Source organism: Aethina tumida, chromosome 3, assembly GCF_024364675.1.
Source record: "Aethina tumida isolate Nest 87 chromosome 3, icAetTumi1.1, whole genome shotgun sequence".
Classification (NCBI taxonomy): domain Eukaryota; kingdom Metazoa; phylum Arthropoda; class Insecta; order Coleoptera; family Nitidulidae; genus Aethina; species Aethina tumida.
Window position 1 is genome coordinate 2,248,369 of NC_065437.1, and position 23,738 is coordinate 2,272,106.

Consider the following 23,738-nt stretch of genomic DNA (forward strand, 5'->3'; position numbering starts at 1 on the left):
CATGCTAACGAACATGGTGTGCGTAAAGCAAAGTGAACAATCCAATTCTTTTCGGTCTGTGCGGCCAATCGGGTTATTTTCGACTCGATTAAAAAGCGGATGAGTGTAAAACTCTCATCCAACTCCAATACGCCGTTTGGAATTTCACACGCAAATTGTCAAGGGTAAAAAGGCAATTTTTTAAAGTTTTAATATAGGCAAATAATTAAACAATTACGGTTTGCTTTTTTACATTAAAACTGATTTTACTTAACATGGGAAGCATTTATTACAGTTTCCTGTATTTAATACTCTTAATTAAATAGTGTAGACCCGTAACACATTATTAATGTATAATAATAGATTAATTATGGAGAAATGTGATTGATTTTGATATAATTGTCCATTGATAATATTTAGTACAAACTATAAATGAGAATTATCAAAGGATGACCTCTTGTTACTAAGACATGGAAAGCAATCATTACAGTTTCCTGTAAACAATACCCTTAATTATTGAGGGACGTACTAAATTATTAAGTCTTACATTCAAATAAAAATATTTCTTAAATTAAATTTTATTATTTTTTTAATAATTTATTAACTATTGTAATATTAAATTATATTAACTTGTATATTTTTAAGATAAATGAAAATAATTTTCCCTTATACGTTTGTAATTAATTATTAGGAGTATTTAATAAAAATAATAAAAAAAGACATCAAAATCATATTTTATAGACTAATTTTGGAGGAATATAAAAATTCTTGAGGGATTTTGATATAAATGTTAACTAACAATTTTCAATTACAACTATAAATGATATTTTAATTAGTTTTTTAATAATATTATAAAAAATAATTTTCTATTACACTTGTGTTAATTGATAAATAAATTGAATGACCACCGGATATAAAGATATGGGAAGCGTTCGTTACAGTTTCCTGTAATGAAAACCCCCAATCGAATTATGCAAACACGTACCACAAAAGGAAAAACCGCGGCCGTGAGGTTGATTAAATAAGAAGCGTGGGGGCGGAAGTCGCGGTTCGAGAGATCCACCCGTTCGGAAAATAACCCGGGGCGCACGCTTGTCATCAGATTTTAACCGCATCGGGGCGCGCCGCATAATTCCAAAACAATAATCTGATTTCTAATGCAAAACCTGTGTGACATTAAACTTGATGACCCCGGGGAAATTACCGGGCGAGAAAATCTCGATTCGAATTTGTCGCCGGACGGGGGGTGGTTCCCCGCGCCCGCATCACGGACATGCATATTATTGTCGCGATGATGTGGTGATGTCGCACGCGCCGCCGAAACGTATCCGCGTCCCCCGTTCGTACGTCGCGACGCTTTTACGTGTCGTTGCCTCGACGGCGTCCGACGGTGCATAATTTTTATTGTCTAGTTCCCAGGCCGGTATCGATTCTGATTTCGTAATGTATGCACAACTATTCTTCTAAAAATACGATTGTTTGCTCTGGCTACTTCAACTTGTTGTCTTGCACGAATTGATTACATTAGGTTACATAAAAAGTAACACGTGGAAAAGTACATTTCTTTTCTAAAATATTATCTAGAATTATAAAATGTTTCTGGACTTCTTTAGTTATTGTCAAAACTTGATATTTTTTCAAAATAAGTGTATTTTATAGTTGTAGAGAAAACTGAATAATTTAAACCATCAAAAAATATTATAACAATGATACCATAGTTTACAGGAAACTGTAATGAAAGCGTCCCGTGTCTTAACGATATAGAAAATTTACAAATTAATAATATTTTTATTATTTTTATTGAAGAATCTTAATAATTACTTATCAAACGTATAAGTGAAAATTATTTTCAATTATCTTAAAAATATACAAGTCAATATAATTTAATATTATAATACTTGATAAATTATTAAAAAAATAATAAAATTTAATTTAAGAAATTTTTTTATTTGAATGTAAAACTTAATAATTTAGTACGTCTCTGAATAATTCGGTTAAGAATATTGTTTACAGGAAACTGTAATGATTGCTTCCCATGTTTTAGTAACCAGAGGTCGCCTTTTGATAATTATCATTTATAGATGTCACTGAAAATTGTCAGTTAACATTTATATCAAAATCCCTCAAGAATTTTTTTATTCCTCCAAAATTAGTCTATAAAAACTGATTTTGATGTCTTTTTTTATTATTTTTATTAAATACTCTTAATAATTAATTACAAACGTATAAGGAAAAATTATTTTCAATTATCTTAAAAATATACAAGTTAATATAATTTAGTATTATAATACTTACTAAATTATTAAAAAAATAATAAAATTTAATTCAAGAAATATTTTTATTTGAATGTAAAACTTATTAATTTAGTACGTTCCCGAATAATTCGATTAAGAGTATGGTTTACAGGAAACTGTAATGATTGCTTCCCATGTCTTAGTAACCAGAGGTCGTTCTTTGATAATTATCATTTATAGTTGTGACTGAAAATTGTCAATTAACAATTATATCGAAATCCCTCAAGAATTTTTATATTCTTCCAAAAATTAGTCTATAATAACTGATTTTGATATCTTCTTTTATTATTAAAATTATTTTCAATTAACTTAAAAATATACAAGTTAATATAATTTAATAATGTAATACTTAATTGTTTAAGATAATTTTATTATTTTCTTAATATTTTGGAGCAACAGTTTTATTTATTACGCGACATTTTATTTGATTTGCATTTGATGAGCTTGTTGATCGTGGTTCACATAATTTTTATTTACAGGAAACTGTAATAAATGCTTCCCGTGTCTTAGGCGTTATTTATGCCATCAGCAACTTTAGTGCGGTTTTCAAACAAACTTTATCAACATTTTCGACTATTAATTAACTAATTTAAGTTCCCGATGCGAATAAACCGCAAACTGCAAATATAATAACGATAACAATATTATTATATGTCAAACGCAAGACTCAAGCTTAATTATTAGATGCGGTAAATCTTGACAATCCAGTTGGGAACTATTGTTCACATTAACAATATAAGCTTATAAAATGTGAATTTTCGACAGAGTGTAAAAGAAAATTAAATTATCGTGGTGTAATATTTGAAAAAAACGTTATTATACAAACAACCGCATTTGTTTACAAACGTGACAAAAGTCTTGCACAAACATTTTTAATGAAATAATCCAATTTACATCGCGCCAGTCGCAAAATCCATGCTAATGATAAATTTCAATTTCGGTCGCATAATATTTATTAATGGACACGCTGAATGTTATGTGAAGCGAATGTTAATTAAAACTTAATAAAATCACTTGTTTTAGTTAAATTACGGCTAATGAAATATCGGGAGTGCACACTACACTTGTGTTCATTAGCGATTTTGATGGCAAAAATAAATAATTACTTTAGCACACGTGACTTTAAAAAAAATAAATGTGGGGAGATAAATACATCACAAGCTGGAAGATTAATGGTCTGAAAATGTATAAAATAATAAATCCCTCCAGGTGTTATATAAATAAATTCAGTTTCAGAGAATTATTCTTCGTTGAACTTGATTTATTTTCAGGGAGTATCTAAAAGAGTAATAACTATTAAGGATACTATTTACAGGAAACTATAATAAATGCGTCCCATGCTTTGTAAACTTATTTCGCTGATAAATATCATTGGTAATTGACATTAATCATTATTCTGATAATTATACAAAATAAATTGAGTTTAAGCAAAATATTTCTTGCAGGAGTTGATTTATTTTCAGGTCGTGACAAAAAGATCAATACTGAGTAATAACTGTAAAGAATATTGGTTACAGGAAACTGTAATAAATGCTTCCCAGGCCTTGTAAGTATGCTTTACTAAAAATTATCATTGATAATTGACATTGATCATTATTCTGATAATTATATAAAATAAATTCAGTTTCAGCAAAATATTTCTTGCAGGAGTTGATTTATTTTCAGGTCGTGACAAAAGAAGCAACACTGAGTAATAACTGTAAAGAATAATGGTTACAGGAAACTGCAATAAATGCTTCCCAGGACTTGTAAGTATGCTCTGCCAAAAATTATCATTGATAATTGACATTAATCATTATTTTGATAATTATATAAAATAAATTCAGTTTCAGCAAAATATTTCTTGCAGGAGTTGATTTATTTTCAGGTTGTGACAAAAGGAGCAACACTGGGTAATAACTGTAAAGAATATTGGTTACAGGAAACTGCAATAAATGCTTCCCAGGCCTTGTAAGTATACTCTGATGAAAATTATCATTGACAATAGACATTAACCATTATTCTGATAATTATATAAAATAAATTCAGTTTCAGCAAAATATTTCTTGCAGGAGTTGATTTATTTTCAGGTCATGACAAAAGAAGCAACACTGAGTAATAACTGTAAAGAATAATGGTTACAGGAAACTGCAATAAATGCTTCCCAGGACTTGTAAGTATGCTCTGCCAAAAATTATCATTGATAATTGACATTAATCATTATTTTGATAATTATATAAAATAAATTCAGTTTCAGCAAAATATTTCTTACAGGAGTTGATTTATTTTCAGGTTGTGACAAAAGGAGCAACACTGGGTAATAACTGTAAAGAATATTGGTTACAGGAAACTGCAATAAATGCTTCCCAGGCCTTGTAAGTATACTCTGATGAAAATTATCATTGACAATAGACATTAACCATTATTCTGATAATTATATAAAATAAATTCAGTTTCAGCAAAATATTTCTTGCAGGAGTTGATTTATTTTCAGGTCGTGACAAAAGAAGCAACACTGAGTAATAACTGTAAAGAATAATGGTTACAGGAAACTGCAATAAATGCTTCCCAGGACTTGTAAGTATGCTCTGCCAAAAATTATCATTGATAATTGACATTAATCATTATTTTGATAATTATATAAAATAAATTCAGTTTCAGCAAAATATTTCTTGCAGGAGTTGATTTATTTTCAGGTTGTGACAAAAGGAGCAACACTGGGTAATAACTGTAAAGAATATTGGTTACAGGAAACTGCAATAAATGCTTCCCAGGCCTTGTAAATATACTCTGATGAAAATTATCATTGACAATAGACATTAACCATTATTCTGATAATTATATAAAATAAATTCAGTTTCAGCAAAATATTTCTTGCAGGAGTTGATTTATTTTCAGGTCGTGACAAAAGGAGCAACACTGAGTAATAACTGTAAAGGATATTGGTTACAGGAAACTGCAATAAATGCATCCCAGGCCTTGTAAGTATACTCCGCTGAAAATCATCATTGATAATTGTCATTAATCATTATTCTGATAATTGTATAAAATAAATTCAGTATCAGCAAAATATTTCTTGCAGGAGTTGATTTATTTTCAGGTCGTGACAAAAGGAGCAACACTGAGTAATAACTGTAAAGAATATTGGTTACAGGAAACTGCAATAAATGCTTCCCAGGCCTTGTAAGTATGCTCTGCCGAAAATTATCATTGATAATTGACATTAATCATTATTCTGATAATTATATAAAATAAATTCAGTTTCAGCAAAATATTTCTTGCAGGAGTTGATTTATTTTCAGGTTGTGACAAAAGGAGCAACACTGGGTAATAACTGTAAAGAATATTGGTTACAGGAAACTGCAATAAATGGTTCCCAGGCCTTGTAAGTATACTTTGATGAAAATTATCATTGACAATAGACATTAACCATTATTCTGATAATTATATAAAATAAATTCAGTTTCAGCAAAATATTTCTTGCAGGAGTTGATTTATTTTCAGGTCGTGACAAAAGGAGCAACACTGAGTAATAACTGTAAAGGATATTGGTTACAGGAAACTGCAATAAATGCATCCCAGGCCTTGTAAGTATACTCCGCTGAAAATCATCATTGATAATTGTCATTAATCATTATTCTGATAATTGTATAAAATAAGTTCAGTATCAGCAAAATATTTCTTGCAGGAGTTGATTTATTTTCAGGTCGTGACAAAAGGAGCAACACTGAGTAATAACTGTAAAGAATATTGGTTACAGGAAACTGCAATAAATGCTTCCCAGGCCTTGTAAGTATGCTCTGCCGAAAATTATCATTGATAATTGACATTAATCATTATTCTGATAATTATATAAAATAAATTCAGTTTCAGCAAAATATTTCTTGCAGGAGTTGATTTATTTTCAGGTTGTGACAAAAGGAGCAACACTGAGTAATAACTGTAAAGAATATTGGTTACAGGAAACTGCAATAAATGCTTCCCAGGCCTTGTAAGTATGCTCTGCCGAAAATTATCATTGATAATTGACATTAATCATTATTCTGATAATTATATAAAATAAATTCAGTTTCAGCAAAATATTTCTTGCAGGAGTTGATTTATTTTCAGGTCGTGACAAAAGGAGCAACACTGAGTAATAACTGTAAAGAATATTGGTTACAGGAAACTGTAATAAATGCTTCTCAGGCCTTGTAAGTATGCTCTGCTGAAAATTATCATTGACAATAGACATTAATCATTATTCTGATAATTATATAAAATAAATTTAGTTTCAGCAAAATATTTCTTGCAGGAGTTGATTTATTTTCAGGTCGTGACAAAAGGAGCAACACTGAGTAATAACTGTAAAGAATATTGGTTACAGGAAACTGTAATAAATGCTTCCCAGGCTTTGTAAGTATGCCCTGCTGAAAATTATCATTGATAATTGACATTAATCATTATTCTGATAATTATACAAAATAAATTCAGTTTAAGCAAAATATTTCTTGAAGGAGTTGATTTATTTTCAGGTCGTGACAAAAAGAGCAACACTGAGTAATAACTGTAAAGAATATTGGTTACAGGAAACTGTAATAAATGCTTCCCAGGTCTTGTAAGTAGGCTTCGCTGAAAATTATCATTTCAGCAAAATATTTGTTGTAAGGATTGATTTATATTAAGGCCGCAACAAAAAGAAGGCAACAGTAAATATTATTATAAAATAAAGTTAGTGCCCGAAGGATTAAGCGGCGCAAACACGCGGACCAAAGTAATTTACGGACAGATATTGTATTTCAGCCTCGCCGTGCCGAAACTCGACTGAACGGGAACTGTGTTGTTGACCGTTAATTACTAAATACAAACGGATCGAGTTAGGAAGCCGAAACGAATTTATCTCATTACCAACGTAAATTAGTTCTACGGACCACAAATCGAAGAGATGCGGTTTTATTTGTACGGTTTGTTTTTATACTGTGGTACGGTTTCAGGTGTGTGTGTGTGTGGAGGGGTTTTGAGGAATTGTGCTTTAACAAATTTATAACTGACAAAATTAACAAATTTATAACAAAAAATTAATATGAAAATAAAATATTATATTAAAAACTAAAAAATTAAAATTATTGTCAACATGATACAAAATATTAACAATAAAATTAATTACTTACAATAATGTTTGATATAAAAATTAATATTTTATTGTTTTATAGAAGTTTATAGCAATAAATACAAAATTTAATTTATATATTTTTATTTGAATGTAAGACTTAATAATTTAGTACGTCCCTGAATAATTCGATTAAGAGTATTGTTTACAGGAAACTGTAATGATTGCTTCCAATGTCTTAGTAAACTGAGGTTGTCCTTTGATAATTGTATCAAAATCAATCAAGAATTTGTCTTTCTTTAAAGTTAGTCTCTAAAAACTTGTGGTATTAATATAAAAATTAATATTTTATTGTTTTATAGAAATTTAAAGCAATAAATACAAAATTTAATTTATATAAATATATATAAAACATGTCTTTAAATGTCTTAAATCTTAAAAATAAAAAAAAATTAAAAATTTTTATTAAAACGAATATTTTCAAAATAATTTTTTAAAAACTATATTAAAATGTAAATGAAAAAATAAAAAATTAGTAAAATTACTATTGAAAAAATTTAATAAAAGTGTTAAAATTTTAAAATAAAATAAAATTCCAAATTCTTTAAGTAGATAAAAAAGGTTGTTAGAATTAATTGTTTTTAAAAATATTAAATTCTTATTTAATATTTATTAAGAACGAAGATAAATATCGATTAAATTAAATATTTTAAAAATATATTAAATTATATTAAATAATTATATTAAATAGTGGCTGAAAAAATGGTGAAATGTTGAAAAAAATTCATAAAAATGTTTAAATTTAAAAAGATAAATACAATTGGAGAAATTCCAAAATATTTAAATAAATTATTTTAAATAATAATAATATTAATAGTTTTAAAAATAAGTTAAATTTTATTAAATAGTAACTAAAAAAATAAAATAGTAATTGAAAAAATATTATAAAAAAATAATGGACAAATAAATAAAAATATTAAAATTTAAAGATAAATACAAAAATGGCAAAAGTTCCAAAATGTTTAATTAAAAATTCCAAAACGTTTAAAATAAATAAAAAAATTGTCAAAAATTCTCCAAATTAATTGTTTTAAAAATATTATAACTATCTTAAATTATTTATTATTTAAGATAGTTAATATATATATATATATATATATATATATATATATATATATATATAAATTATTCTATTTAAGATAGTTAATATATTTTTAAAACAATTAATTTGGAGAATTTTTGACAAATTTTAATTAATTAAAAAAAGATAAAGTGATAAAAATATTAAAAAACATAGTTTAAATATAAATTTCAAAAAATGGAGAAATATGTATTGAAAAAATTTGCTAAAATTGATAAAATTTAGAATGATAAACAAGAAGAATTCCAAAGAATCCAAAATATTTAAATCAAACTAATTAATTATTTATTACTTAAACATATATTTAACTATTTTATATATAATGAATAAATTCAAAAAAGATAAAGCGATAAATAACTTTTAAAAAAATATTAAAAAAAACTTAATGGAAAAAATGTCAAAAATTTCAAAATGTTTAAATCAGTATTAAAAAATTAGAATTAAACAAAAAACATTCAAAATAAATAAAAAAGAGGTCAGAAATAATTGTTTTTAATAATATTAAAAACTGGTTAATTATTTATTAAGAAAGGACATGTTTAATTAAAAATTCCAAAATTTTCAAAATAAGTAAAAAAAAATTGTCAAAAGAAATTCGTCAAGAAAGAAAATAAATATTCTCCCAACTAATTGTTTTAATCATATATTTAATTATTTTAAATATAATAAATAAATTTCAAAATAATATAAAGAAAGAAATAACTTTTAAATAAATATTAAAAACTTAGTATTAATATAAATTTTAAGAAATGTAGAAATATATGTTGAAAAAATTTGATTAAATGCCAAAAATTCTAAAATGTAATTAAATAAAAAACATTCAAAATAAATATAAAAATTGTCAAAAGTAGTTTTAATTATTATTAAATTTTTCAATTATATTTAACAATATATATATATATATATATATATATATATATATATATTAAAAAAATGAAAAATATATTATGTATTGAAAAAGAATTGTTAAAATTTAAAAACATAAATACAAGAACATTAAAAATTTCAAAATCTTTAAATAAATATTAAAAACTATATAATATATTTTTCTCATATATTATAAAAATTAATAAAAATTCTTTTATACAATAACATTTTTTAAAAATAAATATTAAAAAGTTTAATAATATTTTAATATAATATTTTATTAATTTCTTATAAAAATTAATAAAAATTATTTTTTTAAAAATATATGAATTTAAATGTTGAAAAAAAAAAACAGTTAAGTAACAAGTTAATAAATTTTATTTATTATATTAATTAAATTAAAATTAAAAAATATAATAATTGTTAATTAACTATAATTATAGTCGAAAATAAATTAATTCTATACAAAACAGGTCTATTGTTAATAAAATTTTCATTATTTATAAATAAATATCACTGAGAATTAAATGTTATAAACTTAAGAAACTTAAGTTACTTCATTATATTTTTCTAATAAATAAATATTTAGAAATTAAAAATGTGATTAGAAATACTAAAGACAACTTAATTATGTGGGTGTCAAGTAAAAACTAAAATTTAAGGTTAATAAATATTATTTCCTCACAGAAATTTTTCGTAAATTACCTCATAAATGTACTTTTTAATAAAATATTTCAGTGCAAAACGAAGAACAGCTCTGAGAATCAAACGAACGAGCCACATTTCAACCACCAACTAAAACCCCCAACTAACCTTGGTCTAGAAACAAAATAAAACGTTAATTTTTAAGCAACTCGTCGCATGTAATATTTAAAACAATTACAAGATTATGATGGAATTTTATAACAGACATGAACGAACGTAAGTTAATTGATTTAAAAATCACCATCGTTATATTTTATAGTGGATCAGATCAGAAAATCTATTGCTGTAACAGCCGTAAATTCAGCGACAATTATCTAATTAACTCAGTAAGAGCACTTTCTAATAATAAATGAATATAATGGCCCAATTAAAATTACAGATGAACTGTTATTAAATTTGTAGTTTTCAAGGAAAGTTAGATAATAACACTTTTAATGTTACATTTCTGGTTACTGATAAAAGTATGGTGTAAAGGTAAAACGTTGAATAACTTAATGTGCCATAAAAAATTATTTAAATAATCCACCACCGAATTTCACATTGCATTCATTCAAGACTGCAATAACTAAAAAAATAAAAATGTATCTGTGTCAAATGGTAAGAGGCACCACTTTCTTACGAATCTCACGTTTTCGCCTCGTTTTATATCTTCGAACGTTTCGGGTGTTTTGTAATGCAAATCGTGAAAAAAGGCGCAACAATCGACATGGGACTTTTTATCTAATTAGACGCTATCTTAATTCGATCTTAGGGATTAATTAAACGGAGAAATTTCGGACCGACGAAGAAACAATGTGCGGGACAAAACGTGTGATTAAACATATTTTTACGAAACCGGTGCTGCGCAAATTAATTGGGATTAAAATTTAGCTTCGCACACAATTGTTTCCGACACGTGGAGATTTCCCTCAGGAAACGGCCGAATTATGTTTTAATCGAACGTCCGATATATAATAAAACGATAAATGCAACAATTGTTTGTGTTTTTGTTGGAGTTTCTATTGAAAAATTGATTTTCTTGTTGGCTGATTAAACAATCATTTCATTTCCTTTTTTAATTCTAAACCGACCTCAAGGCAATCGATTTGTTTTCACACTCTAATAAAACTGATTTATTCCAACTTATAAAAAGTGAAATCACAATAAAGTTGAAGTAATGTGCACGAAGGTTGGAATTAATTCATGTCACTTCTGATTTTTATCTACATTTTATTCAAGTAATTTTATTTTCCATTTTTATTTGTTCATCCTTTTTAACAAAAATTAAGAAAGTTTTTATTTATTTATTTATTTATTTTATTTTAAATTTTTAACTTAATTTTGTTTTTTACTGTATTTTTTATTTATTTATTCACTATTTAATTTGACATATACATAACAAAAAATGTTTGGACCATTTATATATACAGTCACAGTCATAAAAAACAGGAATTAAAATTTGCATTGTTATAAAATACCCAAGAAAAAATTTTCATAATTTACAAAAGAATATTTAAAAAAAAAATGTCTGGTGAAAATGTTAAATAAAAATAAAAATTGTAATAAAATACTAAAATAATATTAAAAATAAGATAAAAATTTAAAAATCAACAGAAATTAGAAAATATATTTAAAAAATTTTCATTGAAAATTAATCAAAATTCCTAAAAATTAGTTAAAATAATAATATTAAAAATAAATAAATATTGAAATTAAATATTTTAAAATTTAATTTAAAAATATGCAGAATTATAAATCATCAATCAATTAAAATGTTAATTAAAAAATAATAATTCATGTTAAATATAGAAATACCAAAATATTAAATAAAAAATAAATATTGTAATAAAATATTGTGAAATTAATCAAAAATATTTTTAAAAAATGTTAAATAAAAAAAAAACAAAATTTAATTTAAAAATAGACAGAATTATAAAAATCAATCAATATTAATTAAACAAATAATATTAAATATAAAAATATTAAATAAGAAATAAATATATTATACCAAATATTAAATAAAAAATAAATAAATGTTGTAATAAAATATTCTTAAATTTACAAAAATCTGTTGAAAAAATATTAATTAAAAATTCTAAATAATTAATATTAAGAATAGAAATATCAAAATATTAAATAAAAGTAAATAAAAAAATATTGTAATAAAATATTCTGAAATTTTCCAAAAATTTGTTAAAAAAATACTTATTAATAATTTCTAAATAAAAAAAAATGAAAATAGGACAAATTTTAATTTAAAATAAGCAGAATTATAAAAAACAGTAAAAATATTAATTAAAAAATAAATATTGTAATTAATTATTTTGAACTAATAATATGCTTAAAAAACTGTTTATTCAAAATTTTAAATAAAAAAAATAATAAAAAATAGGCAAAATATTAATAATAAAATATAATTAATATGAAAAATAGAAATAACAAAATATTACATAAAAAAATAAATATTGTAAAAATATATTCAGAAATTTCCAAAAATTGGTTGAAAAAATAACGAAAATAAGACAAATTTTAATTTAAAATAAGCAGAATTATTAAAATCAGTTGAAATATTAAATAAAAAATGTAATTAATTATTAATTTACAAAAAATATGTTTAAAAAAATGTTTATTCAAGATGCTAAATAAAAAAATATAATTAATATTAAAAATTGACAAATCAAAATATTACACAAAAAATAAATAAATATTGTAAAAACATATTCTGAAATTTTCAAAAAATTTGTTTAAAAAATGTTTATTAAAAATTTCTAATTAAAAAAAAATAATAAAAATAAAACAAAATGTTAATAACAAAAAAATAATTAATTTTAAAAATAGAAATATCAAAATATTAAATAAAAAATAAATATTGTAATAAAATATTTTAAAATTTTCCAAAAATTTGTTTAAAAAATGTTTATTAAAAATTCCTAAATAAAAAGAAATAATAAACAGACAAATTTTAATTTAAAAATAAGCAGAATTGTTTAAATCAGTCAAAATATTATTTACGTAGTCAATAATTAATATTAAATATAAAATTATCAAAATATTCTGAAATTTACCAAAATATTTATAAAAAATGTTTATAGAAAATATTAAATAAAATAATAAGCAGAATTATGAAAATCAGTCAAAATATTAATTAAAAAAATAAAATAATCTGAAATTAACCAAAAATATGTTTAAAAAATGACAGTTAAATAAAAAATAACAAAAATATTAAAATAAACAAAAGTTAAAATAAGAAATAGAAATAAAAATTTAATTTAAAAATAGGAATATTATGAAAATTAATCAAAAATGAATATTAAAAAATATAATAAATACTTTCATAATTCTGCAAATTTTTAATTTAAATTTTGCCCAATTTTTATTAATTTTTCATGGAATATCTACAATATGTTTTTATTTTACATTTTAATTTACAACTTCGACTATTTTCAGAACGTTAATCTTCGTGTGCCTTTCAGAAACACATATTTCAGTAATTTGAATGTGTACATAATAATAATTATGTTCAATTAATATGCTAATGAACTACGATTATATATGTACGAGTTGTTTCTTGACTAATGCGCCAGTTTTTTTGACCAACCAACCAACCAACCAAACGTACCAATCGAAAGTAAATGGCTGTTGTAACTTCTGTGTAAACATTCCATAAACCAACAGATGCGATTCCTCAAACCGTTAACTCGCATGTACTTATGTGTGGCACTCACCGAACCGTGCACCAATTCATTACGACATGTGTTATTCACTTTTTATTTCGATTTAATTATTCATTTTACTCATTCCGACCGAGCCAATCAATTAATTGGTGCGGAGTATTCTTTAACGTTGATTTCCCCGAAGACGGATTTAGAGTGCATTTCCAGTCGGAAAGTGGCGACGGAACCGTTTAGAATTGGCAGCAGGACATGTCCGAGTTCCTGCTGAAGCAATCAAGATGAGTGCTTCGTATTTTGTGCATAAATTAGGTTTTATGGGCTTTTACAAAATTATAAATGAATTTTTTTAAAGTTTAAACCACGATTAAAGATTTTACAGGTTAACACCCTGAATGAAAGAATTTAATTTATAAATGAGAAAAATTCAGAGAAATCAGTAATAATAATAATAATAAAAAATAATTAATATGAAAAGTAGACATATTAATTAACATTAAAAATAAAAATATTGGGAAATATCAAAAATATATTTAAAAATTGTTTATTGAAAATGTAAGATAAAAAAATTAGAAAAATTCAGAAAGTCCGTAATATATAGAAATAAATCAAAATTTAATTTAACAATTAGAAAAAAAGTTGAAAATTTTAAAAATATTAATAAAAAATTAAAAATATTTAGAAATGTCAAAAATATATTTAAGCCATGTTTAAAGAGAATGTTAAATAAAAAAAAATATATAAAAATAAGATAAAATATAATTTAATAATAAAAATGATAATTAGTAAAAATATTATAAATTACTATTGAAAACAAATATGATAAAAAAATATCTAAGAAAAAATTTAAAAACGTCAAAAATTTATCTAAAAAAATGTTTATTGGAAAATACAAAATAAAAAAAGAAAAAATTTAATTTAAAAATTAGAAAAATTCAGAAAATTATAAAAACAACATATAATTTAAAAATTCTGATAATTAGTAAAAATATTAATTACCATTAAAAACAAATATGGTAAGAAAATAAAAAAATCAAAAACTTTAAAAATTTATTTAAAAAAAAAAATGTTTATTGGAAAATATAAAATAAAAAAAAATATAAAATTAAGACAAAATTTAATTTAAAAATTAGAAAAATTCAGAAAATCTGTAAAAATAATAATAATAATAAAAAATTAATATGAAAAGATATATACTAAAATATTAATTAAAAAGGGCAGTAAATATTGTAAGAAAATAAAAAATAAAATAAAAAAATCAGGAGTGTAAAAAACATATTTAAAATATATTTATTTATTTATATTTATTTATAAAATGTAAAATAAAAAAATATATAGAAATAAAATAAAATTTTATTTAAGTATTAGGAAAAATCTGAAAAATTAAAAATATATAAAAATAAGACAAAATTTAATTTAAAAATTAGAAAAATTCTGAAAATCAGTAAAAATATTAATTAAAACAATTCAAAAATGTCAAAAATATATTTAAAAAATGCCTATTTGAAAATTAAAAAATTATAAAAATAAAAAAAAATTTAATTTAAAAATTAGAAGTCAGTAAAAATAGTAATTAAAAAAATAAAAATATTAAGGAAATATCCAATAACAAATTCAGAAGTGTCAAAACTATATTTAAAAAAATGTTAATTGAAAATGTAAGATAAAAAAATTAAAAACACGACTAAATTTAATTTAGAAACATTCTGAAAGTATTAATAATGAAAAATAATTAATATGAAAAGCTAAATAGGTATTAAAATAATAATAATAATAATAAAAAAATAAATATAATATATTATAATAATAATTATGAAAATTAGTAATAATAATAATAAATAATTAATATGAAAAGCAGATATATTAAGAAAATAAAATAATTACTACAAAAAATAAAAATAAATATAGTAAATTTTGTTAATTATTAAAAAATTATATAAAACATTGAATGACAAAATTTTATTATAATAAAACAATGATGAAATAATTAAAATTAATACATACTTTTTAATTTATTTACATTTTATTTTAGTTATTCAACCTTATGGATATTTTTTATTGTTTATTAACATCGTTGTAAAATTGTTAATACAATAGAATATTAGAAATATTATAATATTATAAATAAATGGCACAGATTCTAAAAACATCAAGATTAAATAGAATTTTTTAAATAAAATATTAAAAATAAAATTTATGGTTATTGTTAATGGATTCTTAAAACAATTAGAAATTGTTAATTTAAATTTGTATTTTAAGTTAAAATTCCAATAATATTATATAACAAATAATATAAATATAAATATAAATATTATTATAAATAAATAAATACAACAAACCAATATTGAAGTAAAAAATGGTAATTAAAATGAACAATATAATATAAACAAAAATATTTCAAATATTTATTGTCAAATAAATATATTGTATAGAATTTTTCAAAAATACAATTTTTCTCTGTTAGTTAATGTTGATAATGTAAATATTTAAAGTAATTGAAAAAATTACATAAACCCATTATTATTGGTTAAAAGCATATCTTATTATTTAAAACTACACACACATACATTACATAAATAAAATTGTTAAAAGAATAAGAGCGGAACTGGAGTCTATTGAAGCCAAACTGTGCACACGATCCAACAATGTATTTTCTCTTAAAACGTGTTACATAAATAAAAATCTGCCAAACACAGTGAAAATTAAAATTTAACTGTGTAAAATGTGAAATTGTTACGTAAAATTTAAAAAAGCAGCACATTTTGAACTAATTTTTCACTGTTTAAAATTAAGCCTATAAAAGTGGGCAACATTAACCGAAATACAAATAATAAATTTCGTTATTAAATTAATTATGCGATGCATTATGTTAATTTATTGTAATCGTGTTATAAATTTCAGGTGGAATTAGAACTTTACATATATTATCATTTTAAACAGGTGCACGAAAATTACAACAAAAAAAATCAATTACAGATTCACTCATTAATTATTATTATCGAAATAATATAAATTTAAATAATTTCATGCTTGAAATGTGTAAAAAAGTCTCTATTACACCAACAGTCATCAATAATTGAGAATTTAATTTTTTTTTGTTTGTATTCATTCTTAATAGTAATATTATTAAAATATTTGGGTCTAATCTGTGATTTAGAAGTCTTGGGATAACACTTAAATAAGACTTTTTTGGTCAAATTCGGTTTAAGTCGCATAGAAATGTTAATTTAACTATTTAAACAATAATAATTTGATTAAAATATAAAGAAACAATTTATAACAATCTTGGGATACCATTTAAAAAAGTCTTCATTGGTCAAATTTAGTTTCATTTGCACACAAATGTTTATTTAACTACTCAAACAATACAAATAATATTATTAAAATATAAATAATTAATTTTGTGGCCTTAATTTGTGACGTAGTAATCTTGGGATAACATTTAAAAAATATTTTGTTGGTTAAATTTTATTTCACTTGCATACTATTTAAACTATAACAATTTTATTAAAAAATAAATAAACAATTTTGACCCTTAATTTATAACGTAATAATCTTGGGACAACATTTAAATAAGTATTCCTCGGTGGAATTTAGGTTCATTTACAAAGAAATGCTTATTTAACTATCTAAACATTACTAATAATAATAATAAAATATTTTCTGACCCTAATTTGTGATGTAGCTATCTTGGGATAATATTTGAAAAAGATTTTCTTGGTTAAATTTCGTTTCATTGACACAGAAATGTTAAATTAACTATTTAAGCAATAACAATTTAATAAAATATAACTTTTTTGACCCTTAATTTATAATATAATAATCTTGGGATAACACTTAAATAAGTTTTTCTTGGTCAAATTTAGTCTTATTTCACGCAGAATGTTTATTTAACTATTTAAACAATACTAATAATATTAATAAAAGATGAATAAATAATTTTGTGGCCCTAATTTGGTACTTAGTAATCTTGGGATAACATTTAAAAAGTACTTCCTTGTTTAAATTTAGTTTCACATGCACGTAAATGTTAACTTAACTATTTAAATAATAATAATAATAATAATAATAATAAAGTCACTAAAGTTTAAAACAATTGAGAGGTTTGTATCAAACAATGGCCGACACAAAATTATAGTCCGGTGCAGTAATCGCAATAAATTTTTTGTGCACTTAATTTGAATACACTTTCTGATTGTATTTGTATCGTAATTGTCGATAATTATAGAGTTGGAACGTAGCAATTGATTTTAAGTTAGTTCGCAATTAGGTAATGTAAATTGAATAAGATGAAAGTACCGGATCAATTGATTGGTCGTAATTTAACTGATCGATTGTCGTCTAGAAGTTTTGGGAAGTGTGGCTAAAGATCAATGCGATCAGGAACAGCAAGTGTCTTTTATAATTGTTGGAAATGCGGTTATATAATGTAGATGTAACGTTTATTGTTGAAAAATTCACGTTGAAATGAAATTTCTCCTTTAGTTTGTTTATTAATAGAGAATATTCGTCTTTTATTATTATCTAATATTAAAAATTATTTAAATATGATTAATTAAATTTTAGATTTTAATATTAACATATTAATAATTTATCAAATTCATTTAATTACTTTAAATAAAGAAACATTAATTTAATTTAGTAACATTAAAATATTTTCATATTTTTAATAAGTAAAATACCATAAAATCATTTATAAATTTACTGTACAACTTATGGTAAATATGTAGGTATAAATATTATTGAATTTATGAATTTTAATGTAACCTTTAATACAAATCTATCAATCTGAATAATTTGCAATAACAACAAAAGAAAATTATCTTTATTATAGATTTTATAAATAGGATATAAAATAATCTAATTGTATATTTACTTATTTGGTTTTGTAATCTTAGTATAAAACTTAATTTATTTAACATTAAAATAATATTAATTGAGAAACAAAATTGAAACTGAAGTGAAACAAAATTTAAGAAAGAAATACTTATTTAAATGATATCCCAAGATTACTATGTCACTCACTAGGGACCAAAAAATTAATTATTCTTATTTTAATAGTAAATGAAATAGTCAAATAGAGATTTCTGTTCAAATTTAACCAAGAAACTCTTTTTTAAATGTTATCCCAATATTAGTACTGCAAAAATTAAGGTCACAGCATTATTTATTCATATTTTATTATTATTATTAAATAATTAAATAAAAGTTTCTGTGCAAATGAAACTAAATTTGACTAAGGAAGACTTATTTAAAGGTTATCCCAAGATTATTACGTTATAAATTAAGAGAAAAAATTGTTTAATTCAAAATTAAATATCTGTATTTAAATAGTATTATTTATAGATAAACAATTCTGTGCACGTGAAACGAAATTTTACTAAGGAAAACTAATTTAACTATCTATGTATAAATGAAATTAAATTTGAATTTCAAAATTTAAATGTTGTCCCAAGATTTTTGCGTCCAAAATTAATCCGATAAAACTAATTATTTATATTTTTTAATTATATTATTATAGTAAAAATAGTTAAATCAATATTTCTGAGTCAGTGAAACAAATTATGACCAAGGAAATCTTATTTAAATGTTGTCCCAAGATTATTACCTCACAAATTAAGACAATAAAATTATTTATTGATATTTTTTAATTATATTATTATAGTTTAATCAGTTAAATCAATATTTCTGAGTCAGTGAAACGAATTTTGACTAAGGAAATCTTATTTAAACGTTGTCCCAAGATTATTAACTCACAAATTAAGGCAATAAAATTATTTATTGATATTTTTTAAATATATTATTATAGTTTAAACAGTTAAATCAATATTTCTGAGTCAGTGAAACAAATTTTGACCAAGGAAATCTTATTTAAACGTTGTCCCAAGATTATTACCTCACAAATTAAGACAATAAAATTATTTATTGATATTTTTTAATTATATTATTATAGTTTAAACAGTTAAATCAATATTTCTGAATCCGTGAAACGAATTTTAACGAAGGAAATCTTATTTAAACGTTGTCCCAAGATTATTAACTCACAAATTAAGGCAATAAAATTATTTATTGATATTTATTAAATATATTATTATAGTTTAAACAGTTAAATCAATATTTCTGAGCCAGTGTAACGAATTTTCATTAAAGAAATCTTATTTAAACGTTGTCCCAAGATTATTATTATTACCTCACAAATTAAGACAATAAAATTATTTATTGATATTTTTTAATTATATTATTATTGGTTAAACAGTTAAATCAATATTTCTGAGTCAGTGAAACGAATTTTGACTAAGGAAATTTTATTTTAACGTTGTCCCAAGATTATTAACTCACAAATTAAGACAATAAAATTTTTTATTGATATTTTTTAAATATATTATTATAGTTTAAACAGTTAAATCAATATTTCTGAGTCAGTGAAACAAATTTTGACCAAGAAAATCTTATTTAAACGTTGTCCCAAGATTATTACCTCACAAATTAAGACAATAAAATTATTTATTGATATTTTTTAATTATATTATTATAGTTTAAACAGTTAAATCAATATTTCTGAGTCAATGAAACGAATTTTGACTAAGGAAATCTTATTTAAACGTTGTCCCAAGATTATTAACTCACAAATTAAGACGACAAAATTATTTATTGATATTTTTTAATTACATTATTATTGGTTAAACAGTCAAATGCACATTTTTGTGTCAGTGAAACAAATTTTGACCAAGGAAATCTTATTTAAACGTTGTCCCAAGATTATTATTATTACCTCACAAATTAAGACAATAAAATTATTTATTGATATTTTTAATTATATTATTATAGTTTAAACAGTTAAATCAATATGTCTGAGTCAGTGAAACGAATTTTGACTAAGGAAATCTTATTTAAACGTTGTCCCAAGATTATTAACTCACAAATTAAGATGATAAAATTATTTATTGATATTTTTTGACTATATTATTATTGGTTAAACAGTTAAATGCACATTTCTGTGTCAGTGAAATAAATTTCAACCATCGAAATCTTATTTAAACGTTGTCCCAAGATTATTACTTCACAAGTTAAGAGGATTAAATTATTTATTGATATTTTTCAATTACACTATTATTGGTTAAATAGTTAAATCCACATTCTTGTGGCAGTGAAATAAATTTTGACCAAGAAAACCTTATTTATATGTTGTCCCAAGATTAATACGTTTACAAATTAAGTCGATAAAATTATTTATTGATATTTTTTATTTATATTATTATTGTTTAAATGGTTAAATCAACATTTTGTATCAGTGAAACGAATTTTAAGCAAGGAAATCGTATTTAAACGTTGTCCCAAGATTAGTGCTTCACAAATTAAGAAGATAAAATTATTTATTGATATTTTTCAATTACACTATTATTGGTTAAATAGTTAAATCCACATTTTTGTGGCAGTGAAATAAATTTTGACAAAGAAAACCTTATTTATATGTTGTCCCAAGATTAATACGTTTACTGATATTTTTTAATTATATTATTACTGTTTAAATAGTTAAACCAACATTTCTAAATCAGTGAAACGAATTCTGACCAAGGAAATCATATTTAAATGCTGTCCCAAGATTATTTTATGGGCAATTAAGCAATCTTACAGTATGCAAATTGTAATAACGCATTTAAATTACGTTCGCGTGACAATTAAACGAGTACCGAACAAGTCACGAACACCCGGAATATCTCCGCACCATTCATCACATCTAAAAGACATCAGAAAACGGTTGAGTCATACCACACATTGTGCCGCATAACACAAATACTTTTATGTACCGTGCGTCGTACCGGAGGTCGATTAATATCCGCCGTCGCCCATTGTGCCGTCTCCGGTTTCGCGAAAGGATATTTCGCCAGAGCGGTACCATTACCGTTTGCCTTGGGAAGGACGTACCGACCGTCTGCGATTGCGACACCGCGTTATTGCCAAACGAGAGCTTCGGTAAAAATTCGCTCTTGCACCGTTAGTACCTTGAACACGGACCGATACAGTTTTCGGTGGATCGAGAACGAGGAAGGGAAGACTTTCCATCGGCGAAGAAAACGGTCGGCGGCAGCTTCTGCGGCCAGTAGTGTTAGTCGTACGGTACTGAGCGCGTGTCCACTCTAAGTCGAAGCCAGGACGAGTTAAGGACTTTCATTTCGTACCCGTTTTGTGCTACAATTAATAATATTCATCTCGCTTTGGACATGGTAACGGTACCACCGGTGTTTTTGTAGAGCGTAGTAATTTTTTGTAGTAGAAAAGTGAAACCATGACTTCAGCAGGATTAATTACAGGACTTTCAGTACTGATTATAGGTAAGACGAAAGAAATTTAAAATTTCATATTCTATAGAATAAATTAAAAAAAAAACAAAATAAATAAATTTAAATTAATATTAAACATGTTTTCTTGTAAATGAAATTAATTTTTCGTTATCCTTTTGCTCAGGACTCTTAAGCAAGTAGTTTTTTAATTTTTCATTAAATACAAAGCAGCATTTAATTAAAATGGTCTGTTTACATTATGAAATTAATTACAAATTTCTTTATAATATCAAATCCTGCGACGTAAAGTTCGTAAGCTTTGTGATTTATTTTTACACACAAAAATAAGGAATGTTGATTTGAGAAAATACATGTTTAGAACATTGAACCAATCCTCAAAATAGATAAATAAATAAATTTGATTTGATTTTAATTTTTTAATCATATATTTGAATTTTTATAACAATATAATAGAAATAAAATTAAAAAATTTAGTGAAAATTTTATTAAAAGTAAATTTATTTGAATTATTAATTATTAAATTAGTAACAGAAAAATATTTTCTAAAAATTTGGTGTATATTTAAATAAAAGACAATATTTAATTAAATAATGACTCATTTTTATAAATATATAAAATCAAAAATTAATGAAAATTAATAATTAATTATGAAAGTTATAATACTTAAATTCGATTGTAAATATTTTATTATCTTTTAATTTATCCAATTATAAAATAATGAAACAATTATCACTTTCATTTATAATTCTTTTTTATTAAATTTATTATTTTAATAATTTATTTAATTTTTTAAGATGTTCCAATGAATTATTATTGTTCATATATATTTAATACTTATAAGAAATTTTGAATAGTATTTTTATTAAAAGTATTTAATTTATGAATTTTAACATAATTTTATTGTTTTTATAAACATTTTGAATTTTATCAAATTTTAATAATTAAAAAGGTTATTAATTAATAATAAAAAATTGTAAATGTAATTTAAAAAAGATAAGTTTCAATTTTAAAATAAATATATTTATAAAATACAATAATATCCTTAATAATTTGAAACAAATTGTTCATCAATAGTTAAAATATGGGATCCAAAAAAAAAAAGAAAAATAAAAATATTAAAAAATATACATCTTAAATTTATTTATTAGTTAATAATTAAAAACAAACGATGTATTTGTATATATATATATATATATATTAACTATTATTAATAGTTAAAACATGGAATCGAAAAGATATTAAAAAATATACTTAAATTTAATTATTAATTAATAATTGTAATTAATTAATTATTAATTAATAATGTATTTGTTTAAAAAAATGGAAAATGTAATTTAGAAACAAAATGCTTTAATTTTAAAATAAATATGTTTATAAAAAACAACAATATCGTTAACAATTTGAAAGAATTTGTTTAGCAATAATTAAAACGAGATCAATAATAATAATAATAATAAAATATACGAAACATCTTAAACTTAACTTATAATTAAAAATCAAAGGATATATTTGTTTAAAAAAAATAAGAAGGACATTTAGAAATATAATGTTATAATACTAAATTAAATATATTTATAAAAAATAACAATATCCTTAACAATTTGAAAGAATTTGTTTATTAATAATTACAACATGATATTAAACGAAATAAATATTAAAAATTAATATTCAATCAATTTATTTATTAATTAATAATTAAAAAAACAATGTATTTGTTTAAAAAAATTGAAA

At 22.6% G+C, this 23,738-nt stretch overlaps 2 protein-coding genes across 3 annotated transcripts in view; one reads left to right on the top strand and one right to left on the bottom strand.

Annotated features, from left to right (window-relative positions):
• Nucleotides 1-23,738, bottom strand: part of LOC109603684 (RING finger protein 17) — an 88,983-nt gene that overhangs the window by 25,117 nt on the left and 40,128 nt on the right. The gene's annotated exons all lie outside the window — the stretch shown is intronic.
• The window catches only part of LOC109601166 (adhesive plaque matrix protein), a 39,104-nt gene continuing 37,357 nt past the window's right edge, over nucleotides 21,992-23,738 (top strand). The window contains exon 1 of the mRNA XM_049965306.1: nucleotides 21,992-22,037. Within this exon, the coding sequence (XP_049821263.1) occupies nucleotides 21,992-22,037 (46 nt within the window). The remainder of the gene's footprint in view (nucleotides 22,038-23,738) is intronic.